The sequence below is a fragment of the Zea mays genome, chromosome 2 (assembly GCF_902167145.1).
Source record: "Zea mays cultivar B73 chromosome 2, Zm-B73-REFERENCE-NAM-5.0, whole genome shotgun sequence".
Classification (NCBI taxonomy): domain Eukaryota; kingdom Viridiplantae; phylum Streptophyta; class Magnoliopsida; order Poales; family Poaceae; genus Zea; species Zea mays.
The window spans coordinates 216,365,286-216,377,530 of NC_050097.1; the positions used below are offsets into that span (position 1 = coordinate 216,365,286).

Genomic DNA, 12,245 nt, shown 5'->3' on the forward strand with positions numbered 1-12,245 from the left:
CACCCCTTTACTAATTAATCAGGGCCGGGATTTCAACTACGAAGTCACCCGTTTGATAGAGGAGATGAGTAATCAAATAGATCGATAAGTTAAAAAAAGATAGTTTGTGGAGGGGCTCAGAAGACAATAATATAATAGAATGCCACCAAAGGCGGCCTGTGAAACTTCAATAGTATGCGACAAGCTATCAAAAAGAAGTTTTCTAAAATTTTGAGAAGTTTTTAAGGCACATGTATAATTAACCCAAGATATCTCTACTATTATATAAGACGTTAGTGTAGACGTCCACATTTTTTGGTGCACGGTTCTGCCATCTTCCGTCGCCCGCTCTCCTCTCACTCTGCTCGCCCTCGCCCCCGCCCTCGCCCGCCATCATGGAAGGAGAATCAACACATCGAGGGAAGGTCCGTGTGGTTCTGGAAGGTCCGACTCCGCTCTCCTCTCTGATGTCTCTCTCGCCCGCCATCTGCGCCAAGAATCGCCGCCATCTCCGCGCTCCTCTCTGCAATCCACCGCCATCCATGGCAGCTCTATCCGCGCCCACAAATCGCGCGCAGATTCATGGCAGCCCCGCCCTGCTCTCCTCTCTGCAGTCCGCCACGATTCTTGGCGCCCACACCTCTGCAGTCTGCCCCGCTCCGCGCTCCTCTCTGCAATCCACCGCCATCCATGGCAGCTCTGTCCGCGCCCACAAATCGCGCGCAGATTCATGGCAGCCGCCTTTCCGCTCGAGCACTCACGCAATCATCACCGCCGCCATTCATGGCAGCTCTGTCCGTGCCCACAAATCGCGCGCAGATTCATGCTTCCCGCTATCACATTCTCACCGACTGCCCCGGTCGCGCTTCCTTCTCCTGCAGCCATCAGAAAAGGGGGCAAAAAGGCCACCGAATTCTCCTCGCCCGGGCACAACCTCGCTCCACAGTCCAGGCCAAACCAGCAGGCCGCCTTTCCGCTCGAGCACCCACGCAATCATCACCGTCGTCTTCCTGTCGCTCTTCTCTTCCCCTTCCATTCCTCGGCACCATGCCCTCGGGAACGTCGCATGCCCTCCGCACAAGGCGCCGCCTGTTCCCGGTGACCGCGGGGCCGAGATCGGCGCGCCATGGCCGCGCTCGGAGGCCTGGACCAGGACTGTGCATAGGACGCCACCATTAAGCTCTTCGGCCGCAGCATCCCGGTTCTCCACTCCTCCGTCTTCGCCGCCACCGCCGTGGCCGCATCTGAGGTGAGCAGCAACAGTCTCAGTTCTCGGATTCATTCCCTGACGAGGGACGGGGATCTTTCATGGTCGACGGGTTCTCGCGGGGGAGCAGGATGGTCATTGCCGGCCATTTCTGAGGAAAAGGGAGAGGACGGGAAAGCGGAATCGGATACGCTTTTTCTTCCCCCTGCTTTTGCGCTATCAAATGCATGCTGGTGGATCATGGTTCCTGCTGGGATTCTGGTCGCTGTTGCTGCGAAAAGATTCTTCCTTTTGGAGCCCTGTTTGATTTCATACCTCATTAAAAAAAAGCTGTGGGTTTATGTGTTTGCTCCTTCAGTGTTTGTACGGGAATTTTCTTCCAATACGTGTTTCTTCACCAAGTCACTTTCCGTATTTATGGCTGTATTTACGGTGAGATTTATGTTGGTTTATCCCTTACTCAGATTCTAATCATGTGAGCCTTCGGCCTGCCTATAATCATTTCGTGCTGACTGCTTAGGGATTACTTCTGTTCATGCTTGATGTGATAGCTTGGAATCGAAATGTTCAATATGTACGATAAGAAGATTGGTTGCCTTTTCGTAGTGTCCACGTACGATTTTGTTTCCTTTTTTCTTTAGAAAGATACATTGCCTTTGTCTGTGGAGAAATCGCTGAGAATTTTCTTGTTTTCGTGGGGGTAATCAGTAATGCCATGGAAAAGGTAACGAACATTCAGGTTACATAAGTTAATAGACTATTAATCAGGTTCCTTGAGTTCCTTTGGATGTCTTTCTTTTTTAGAGGGTGTCCTTGGCTACCTTTCAGTGTACTAAATATGAAAGCATGTTGTGTGTGTGTGACAAGGGACTTGTTGTTTCTGCTGTGCTTATGAACAGAAACAGAATCTTATTAATATTTACTCTCTGATGGTGGAGGAATCAGGGGTGGCCTTTTTGGTTTGCTAGAACACCCCTGTTGCACATGTACTATTTCATCCTTGACCACGCTGAGAAGAAACGAACCAACAAATGGGAAATAGGAACCAGAGGCAATACAGACAATTTAGGAGGTGGGATAAAAATAAAGGAAAAATACTTGTCCTTGTTCTTGTTCTTTTTTCAGATTGTAGAGCAGCTCTCCCTGTGTTTGTCACCTTGGAACACAGAATCCCTACTACTCTCCCCCCATAAGATGTATGAACTCCCTAAGCACAATCTATTGTGAATAATATAATACAAATGTTCTACCTTGACAACCATACAGATTTTGCATATTAAAGTTCTACCTTGACATGCTGAACAAGTGTTGTCGTGGTGATGTGTCTGCCTAAACTATGTAAGCTTGTCTTTATTGGAATTATTCATACTTTGTAATCAGGCACTTTAATGTACTCTGGAGATGCAAGGAGAATGTTTTCAAGTGATTAGTGATATTTGTCGATCTGTATCTATTTTTTACTCCCGTTGCAACGTACGGGCATGGACCTAGTAAATAAATGAAACGTATATCATACATGGATATACTCTGTATAGACATTATAACCAAAAGTACAGACGCATACATCTCTACTACACCTTAAGGGTGCAATGAGGGCGTCCACAGCATCACCGTGCCCCCGCTCGCGTCTTCCTCGCCCGCACGCGCGCCGCCAGCACTTCCTTCCCCTCCAGCTCTTCCTTCCCCGGCAGCAATCGCACCCGCCAATGCCGCCCTTCCCCGGCAGCCCGCCCCCGCCAATGCCGCCCTTCCTTCCCCCACCTACGCCGCCCTTCCTTCCCCGGCAGCCCGCCCCCGCCAGCTCCGCGCGCTCCACCAAACCGGAAGGCAAGATCAGGGGCGAGTTCCGCGCTCCGCCCACCAGCCGCGCGAGCCGCCGCCGGGAACCAAACCGGAAGGCGAGATCCGGGGCGAGTTCCGCGCGTCAATAGTAGCCATCACAGTGATGCCGTGCGAGGGAGAGGAAGGAACGCCGCGCGAGTCGCCGCCGAGAAAGCCGCCAGGCATCACCGTAAGGTGAGACCCGCCACCTCCGCGCCCTCAATCGACTGCTATTAGAAGGATGGACAGAGGTGAGGCCTTCAACCCATCCCCACTCTCCTCAGAATCGCCATGGTGAAGACTCGCCGGAGCACGGCCGCTGCGAAGCGCCCGTCCCCGTCACCGTCCTCTTCGTCCGTACCTCCCCCGAAGTGGCCCAAGGCGAGACCCCCCTCCCCCAGCGGATCGAATAATATCGCGTCGCGGCCTGCTGATTTGACCTGTCGGCGAACCGATCTGAACTGTGGCCATGACCAGGCGGAGTCTCCGGGGTCACCGATGGCCTCCGCGCTCGCGAGAGCGGAGGAGGATTCCGTGGCGGGAGCGGCACCCGCGAGGAGCGACGGCTCGGTCGACGACGCGGCGGCGGTTGCACAGAAAGGTGGGTGTGTTTTGGGATTCTAAGGTTTGGTGGGGGCGGGTTTGGAATCGCGTTCATGGGGTTTTGATGCTTTGATGTAGATCAAGGAGCGGATAAGCCTTCTTCCGCCGTGGCCGAGAGTTCAAAGAGGAGAAAGGAGCCAGAGCAACAGCAACCCGCAGCGCCACGGGCAAAGCTGCTCTCGCAGTGCTCATAGGTACAGTGAACTGGCGGCTACCTGCTAGCAGCCGATTACTGGATAATCTTGGTGTATATGTTGTAGGAATCAGGGGCCAAGCATAAAGATCCAACTTTTAGGATGTTAGGGGTGAATTTCTGGTCTTCCGATAGCATCTTGTTGTTTGGCTAGATTATTTAGCATGGAATATAATTAGTAATGTTGTTTAGTGCTTGGTTCAGACTACAGCTAGACATTGTTCTAAAACTTTTGGAGGAATGGAACAGGATAACAGTCGGCTGACTAGGTTGGGCATATTAACTACTGTACATATTGTTTGTTTGTGCTCTTTCAGCCAGCATATTCTCATTAGAAACAAGGGCCAAGCAATACTAGGTAGTCATGGGTTGCCTAGCAATACTGGGCAACGCACGGGTATTTATTTTTTCAACCAGGATGTTTAGATGAAACAAATACATATTAGGCTGTGAATTTTAGTTATGTGTGAGTTGTCTGAAGGAGTTCCTGTTTCAATGATGATTAGATTTTATATTACCATTAAGATGTTTAATATTTTAATTGCAATGTTAGCCTATTTTATTATATAGTTTAATTCTGTTGTATATCAATCTAATATTAAAAAGATTCAATGCTTTATGTGGCATACATGTCAGTCATTACTATTATCGTCTTGTTCGAAGCTATTGGATCCTAGGTTCTCACTTGGTGCTATGCTTTGCTTCCTGAATTCAAATGTGCCTTTTTTTCTAGGTGTTTTCATGGGTCCAAGTGTGGATCCAGTCATGCCTTCTCCAGATTTGTTGTCCTCTCACTCGAGTGGGCTTCGTCTTGCCGTCGTTCTCCTCCCCGAGCTCATCAGCGCTGAGGATGGGGAGGGCACGACCTGCGGCGTGCGGAAGAAGAGGAGGATGGGGCGGGTTCTTGGAAAATGACCGGACTCGTCTTCCAAAGCGGATTTCAACGTGATTTTGCACCCATCTATCGTAGATCTTCTCCAAGAAAAAGAACCGTGGCAATATCTGCTTGTACCTCTTCCATGGTGAGCTCCTCTTTCATTTTCGTTTTCCTAGGTGCGCCCAACATTACGTTTTCCTGCAGTATCTGCAATAAATTTAAAACTGAATCCATTACATTTTCCTAGGTGCCATTCCCATTCATGCGTTCGTGAGATGCTTGTTGGTGTTTTTCCAACTGATGGGTTCTAAATTCACACCAACTGCGTTGTTGCGCCCAGTTGAAGGTAAATGAGTAAAATTAGAGCTTTTTATTGCAATCCAATCCAAAAAATGCTTGTTTGCTATATTTGGGTTTCCTGTATATTCAACAAAATTAGAGCAGTAGTTGTATCCTTGACACACCAGTGCACCATTTGGAGTAAACATAGTACTGGTGTCACTCCTGGATATGTGCTCAAAGGTTGCCCTAGATGTAAGACCTACAATTAGGTTTCAGTGTATGGTTGGAGGGTGATCTGCTTCCTTTCCCTGTTATTGTAATTATGGTGAACTATCCATTTTGCCCAAGATGTGAGGCACAATGGTTCTTCTCTTATAACTTTTACTGAATTAATTTACCTTGTTATATATGTATCTTTCCTTTATGCCAGTGTAGTTGCATTGTTTGGGGCTTTGGCAAAACTCTACTGGAGATGCTGGAGCATACACAGGGGGCAGGTGCTCTCTTTTCTTAGATTTTTTAACGATCTCCGACTTCCAAGGTGAAGACAACAGAATTTTGGTGATTATCTCTTATCTGGAAGCATCTTTAACTTTCTCAATACAGCGATGAAATTCGTGGAGAGGTACTCTTTGTTCTATACAAGCTCGCTACACTAAATGCCACACCATGGGACGATATATGTCAAATTGGAGATTTGGACCTTCTGGCGATTGGTAGAAGCTTGCTTCAACTCTCTCAAAGTCCTACTCAAAAATCAAAATGATGTTGTTTTTTAACGGTATCTAGAGGATAGCCTGGAGTGAGCATTTCATTCTGGAGATACAATGGGTGGCTGATGCTGTTATTCAGCAAGGACATCTACTTCAGATAGAGCACTGGTGCACATCTATATATGTATAACCTACTTTGTCTTACTTTTCATGTCAAAAGATTCCCTCAATCATCAACATGTATTTACTGTCACTCTTACTATTAACTGCAACGATAGCCTGGGTGCTACCATGTCTCACAATGCTAGAAGTTTAACAGTTGTATAGAAGTTTTGAATCGGTGGAATAAATTATTCTACCAGCAACGTGAATCTCTCTGTTGTTCTTATCAGCCCATGGTAATCAGAATTATAGACTGTGTGCGGTGTAACACAGTTGCTTTAGTATACCTTACCTATGTATTTTTTGTGGTTAGTATTATTGTAAATATTTAGAACATGTTTAAACAATTATCCCATTTAAACAAAATATATAGAAACCATAGCGACATATGTGGTTCTGTTATTGTACTTCGAGTTGATGTGGTAGATGAAATTGTACGTTCATGGTTTCTAATTTGTGTTGTGAGTTCATTGGAGTGCTATTTAAAAATGCAAGATGATTTTTCCTATGATAATAGAAGAGACCGAGAGTACATACTGAAAATTCTATTAGTATGGTGATGTGCAGTTGTTTTACTAATCCCTCATACTGAAAATTCTATTCGCATGGTGATGTATAGTTGTTTTACTAATCTCTCATACAGTCATACTCTTTAATTTTTATGTCTTTTTCTTCACCTTGTCTTGCGAATTACATCTGAATTGTCCCCATGCAATTTTGGCATTGTATTGACTTCATGTGCAACTCAAGTTCTTGAAGCTCGCAACGGCGCCTTAGATTGTCAACCTAAACAAGTCCACAAATTTAAGAGTTTGTCCATGTAATAACACAAAGCTGCAAGAATCAAAGTCAATACCTGTGCACGGAGTCTTTCAACCTCTTGACTTAACATCTCATTAGTTTTTGCAAGACTATCAGCAGCAGTTTTAGCAATTGAAAGACCATGAGTTGTTGGGACTGGTGTGGTTGAGCGTGGTGGACTAGGCTTGCGAGAGAAAGGGGAAACAACCCTAGATGAGTTCAATGATCGGACTGATGTGCGAACTGCTCTTGGAACTGACTTGTTCAGATCAATTACACCAGATAATGTGATATCTCTTAGCTGAAGAAGTGAACTCATTTGGGGAGTCCGAAGGAATGACAATGCATCAGTTTTCTTCCCTTGTTTTGCTGCCTTGCTGTCCAAACTTCTAATCATATCCAAATTGCTGGGCACAATTGCTCTAGCTAATTTAGCATCATGGTTGCTTTCACCAGAATGGCGAGGCACAACCTCTTTCTTCTTATTAATTGTACTTGAGTATGTTGCACTATTCAATTTCATAAAACATGAATCACAAACACGGTATGGTTTTGCAGGATTAGGAGCCAATGCTGCTCTCAGGACCTTATGTGAGGTGCACACATTACAATGGACAAGACCACAATTATGGCAATTATGCCTCTTCCTGGTGAACCCAAATGGTTGCCGACATGAGGCATATTGCGACTGCTCAGCTCCAGAAACCCACTTATGTTGACAGATAGCTGAAGTGAAGTTTGAACCACAAGCTATGTGCCTAATAGCCCTGTCTCTCAATGATTCAACCACTGTAGGTATTTTTCTATCCTCTACGTCTCCATGACCCAGTCTTCCATTGGCCCCCTTTCCCCATGTAAAAACCTCACTCTTATTTGTTAAGACTGCAACATGGTAGGAACCACATGCAACTTGGACAACGTGTTCACCCATGATATCTTCAATTAAGCATGGAGAGTTTACCATTTGAACGAGGATTCCCAAGCTGACCATAGACAATATTACCCATGCTCAGAACCTGTCTAGATGTTGTCAGTCCTACCGTAAGACTATGACCACATGCTATCCTGCAGAAGTCATAATCAATAAGTGAAGCCACACACGTAGGCTTAAGTTTTGGTTCCTTGTCACCATGACCAAGCCGATGTTTGTCACCATCTCCCCATGTGAAGAGCTTTCCAGAAGACATACTTGAACTGGATTGGGTGACTATAACTTCCCGTGCTGTTGTTGAAGGTATGCTACCTTTAATGGTGTTTTTGAGAATTCTGTTGATTCCTTCTAAATGTTAAAATTATGTTCACTACCAGGTTATTAGCTTTTTGTACTGCACTTCCACACACATACAATTTTTTTCTTTTTTCTTATACCTTCCATGTCGTCTGGTGCAGAACTTGTACACTGTGGGGTTAAGTATGGATATGGATCTATGAAATATTATTAGCATGAAAATATACATGGCGTGTATGGAACAAAATGGACTCTAATGCTTTTTCTTGTGATGTAGGATGCTTTTGGCGCTGAGAGGAGGAAAGCTATAAGATGCTAAATCTCTCCATTGCATACGGAAAACGTAGGAAGGTACAAACTTGTCAAACAAACATAGCTCTAAATTAAGCAGCAATCAACCTTAGTGTGCATTACACTTAAATATGAGCTTTGGCCTTTGGATTGGTCTGTGCTGGTTAGCTAGAAACCTGAAAACAACAAACTTGTTGAGTAGCGATGTTTACAAGAAATGTAGCCTTCATGGGCTCTTGTAACCCTTTCTCTCTTGTCAGATTTTTGTTAAGGAAGCAAAAGATACAAAGAAGGTTCTAGCTTGGCAAGTGAAACAGAAACAACTAGCACATGAGAAGTGTGAATTTTATACTTTGCTTTGGCGATCACGCTATTTTCTAAATATGGCTCATGCGACTTCTGGCCAAAGAGGTCACATTAAGCATGCTGCTATCAATGCTCCTGTACATGTGGTTACTGTCTATTGCAACTTGTTGTTGGAAAATTAGTTTTGTGCTGAAATTATTTTCTTTTAACACCACAGGGCACTGCAGCTGATGTTGCTATGTGTGCAATGCTTGAGATAGATAGAAAGACTCGTCTTAAGGAGCTTGGTTGGACGCTACTCATGCGGGTAGTTTATGTATAAAGTTATGCCTGTTCGATGCTTAAATGTTGCCATATTTTGTTTTTCTCTTTGAAACTGTGAAGGGCGCAACTTTTTAACGAATTCTGTAACTTGTGTATCTAACATCTGTATTCGGTATTCTGTGTTAAAATGGCCACATTTAATTATATTTTACATAATTTCTTTTAAAGAATAGATGGATGATTATTCTGCATGTTTTTTTATGCTCTTTATGATACATTCAACGACTTCTCCATACTTCACTCTTGTATTTGTTGGGGGGGCAAACAGTAGGTAGTTACTTTTGCATCCCTTTTCTTACTTTCTTGCTTCTTGGTTGCAATGCCAGTCTCTCTACTTATTCAACTACCTTCTTAAGAAAGTATTGCCAATGTAAATTGGTCTTCAACTTACATATCGTCATAAAATATTGTAATCATTGTGAACTAATATTTTATCGAACAATTTACATGTCGTTGCCGTCGCAACGCACGGGCACTATACTAGTAGTTACATACAAAATTACAAAGGGAATACAAATACACTACTGCAATAACTGCAAACATCATCACGCTCCTAGCGAGTTGTGTGCATGGGGCACGTCCACAACATCGCATGCAGACATCAAAGTATAAAATATAAAGCATGCGTACGTAAATACATATACATGAAGTGTTCACTAATACAGGCCGATCACATCGTGATCATCTCTAGCTCCGGCCTCCGGGTAGTGCTAGGCCGATCACGGCTTGGCCATCCCTGGCACCGGGTAGTGGCTCTCGGCCTTTGGTGGCAATGGCAACTCGGGTTCAGGTAGAGGTGGCAGCTCATGCTTTGGCAGCTCCGGCTCCGGCTCCGGCACCGCGGTGTGCGCGGGCACCTCGGGCTTCGGCAGCTCAGGCACGGTGGGGTGAGGAGGAAGCTCGGGCTTCGGCAGCTCCGGCACGGCGGGGTGCTCAGGCACCTCAGGCTTTGGCAGCTCCGGCACCTCGGGCTTTGGTAGCTCAGGTACGGTGGGGTGAGGAGGAAGCTCGTGCTTCGGCAGCTCCGGCACGGCGGGGTGCTCAGGCACCTCAGGCTTTGGCAGCTCCGGCACCTCGGGCTTTGGTAGCTCAGGCACGGTGGGGTGAGGAGGAAGCTCGGGCTTCGGCAGCTCCGGCACGGCGGGGTGCTCAGGCACCTCAGGCTTTGGTAGCTCCGGCATCTCGGGCTTCGGCAGCTCAGGCACGGTCGAATGTGGCGGTATCTCGGGCTTCGGCAACTCCGGCACGGCGGGGTGCACTGGCACCTCAGGCTTTGGCAGCTCCGGCACGACCGGATGTGGCGGTAGCTCATCAGGCTTAGGGAGTTCCGGCACCGTAGGGTGCGGCGGGAGCTCAGGCTTGGGCAGCTCTGGCACTTCAGGGTGCGGGTACTCCTCCTTGGGCGCCATCTCCTCCAGCAGCCGCGCCGCGCTGCTCATGCCGCTACACGAGAGCAGCAGGAGCCCCATGATGAGGACAAGGGAACGCATTGTACTCTTGGAAGCCATTGCTAGTTGAGTTGCTCTACAACACCTATGGGCTTGAGAGAGGAAGTAGCTAGATCGTTGTGTGGTGACTGGGAAGGGAGGGGTGCATGGTATTTGTATAGTGCCAAATGGAACCCTACTAGCTGATCCGTATAGATCGTTTGGTAATTGGTTGGCTATCTGCTGCATCCCATGGTTGTCAGCTTTGGATCTCTCTGGGTGTGCTTGCTCTCTCCTCATCCATCTCATGTATGTGTTGTATGGTATAGTTGTTTCTCATCAAGAGAGAGAGAGAGAGATAGTTTGGTATAGTTTGTTGGGAATGCTGAGAGATCTGGGTAGTTGAATCACCTTGAGGCTTGCGATTGTGGGGCTACACGTGTGCGACGCATCTCATTTTTCTCATCGATGTGTTTGTGTTTGGCCACCGGATAACGCGAATAATGACACGATGTGCATGTCAAGGTCAAATTGAGAACATAGCAGGGAGCCTTTTTTTGCGTAGTAGTTGTAAAGCGAGTTGAACTTGAGAACAGAAATATGGCATGACCATTTTTCAGACAACTCGCTTTCATCAGCTAATTAAGGGTGTGTTTGGTTGCAATAACGGGACGAGATGGGATGAGACGATTCCTCAAATAAGGTTTTGGTTCAGGGTCAAGGGTTGGGACATGATTATTCCAGTGTTGCCCCCAGCTCAAAATTGGAGGGGAAAGAGAGGACGCCAGGGGATATCTCTGTCCTGACTGTCCCGCAACCAAATACACCCTAAGTACTTGTGTTACTAAGGAGATTTCTTACAAAATCGATTACACGTTTTGAGATCATTATTCTCATTTATTGAACTTTTGTTCTGCAAGTTCATCAGATTAAGCTATCATATGGACACCCGCCAGCAAGCTTAGCTTCCCCGGCCGATCTCATCATACAAGTGACAAAAAAATATACTCTTTAATTAATTTGGTACATGAGGTGCTGCACATGCATATTCGCCAACAAATACTACTACTCCATGCACTACAATAAATCACAAAACTTCCGACAGCCAAAGTCGTCGGATATAAGCATTAAACCGTCGGAGATAGCCTATATCCGACGGCATCCGTTTATCTCCGACGACAATTGACCGTCAAACATAAGAGGTCAGAAATAGTATTATGTCCGACGGTCGCCGTCGGACATAGGCTACCTCCGACGACCACATCAGTCCGTCAGACATAATACATGTCAACCGTTTTAACGGTCGCAGGTGGGGCCCACACATCCCTTATGTCCGGCAGCCTAGCGTCAGCCGTCGGACATAAGAACTTGTTATCTCCGACGGCATATCTTAAGCCGTCGGACATAACAGGCTCTTATGTCCGATGGCTGACGCCAGGCCGTCGGACATAACAAATTTCAGCAATTGCAAAAAAATTATGTTTTTTTTTAAAATTTCTGACATTTACAAAAAAACACAGATTGCATACACATATACACAGAGTTCATATACAACTACATATTCACAATCACAAATACATTCACATAAGTATTCACGTTCATAAATTTAACATCACCTTACATTCACAAAAATATAGTTCCAAATAGTTGCAACAAGTCTTTTACATCAACATATAGTTCAAAAATAAAAACTAACATTGTTCGACGGATAGTCTTTGACATGAACAGTGATAGTTCCAAATTAAACACATTTGATGAACTATCACTCATATCCATCGCCTGGTTGGTTCGAGTTATAGCCACTTCCTCCGTCTAGACTCTGCGTGTTGAAAAGGTTGTTCACCCAAGAATGTGATGTGTCGTCTTGACCAGACCCATCTCCAGGTGCGGCAACTGAAGCGGGTGGTGTCTGAAATCCCTATAACACAGGCACATGAAATAGTAACCACTCAGTTTTTCATTTAAACACATAAGGCATCTATGAACATGTCACACACGCATATGTGTATATACCATAGGGAATTGTGACGG

At 45.9% G+C, this 12,245-nt stretch overlaps 1 protein-coding gene and 1 pseudogene across 1 annotated transcript; both read right to left on the reverse strand.

The window, feature by feature from the left end:
* Positions 1-6,527: 6,527 nt before the first annotated feature.
* On the reverse strand, positions 6,528-8,013 carry LOC103649290 (PH, RCC1 and FYVE domains-containing protein 1-like; annotated as a pseudogene).
* A 1,169-nt stretch (positions 8,014-9,182) lies between these two features.
* On the reverse strand, positions 9,183-10,345 carry LOC100383538 (hydroxyproline-rich glycoprotein family protein). The gene has a single exon (NM_001176186.1). The coding sequence runs from the start codon at positions 10,293-10,295 to the stop codon at positions 9,507-9,509; it is 789 nt and encodes a 262-aa protein (NP_001169657.1). The 5' UTR covers positions 10,296-10,345; the 3' UTR covers positions 9,183-9,506.
* Between the last annotated feature and the right edge of the window lie 1,900 nt (positions 10,346-12,245).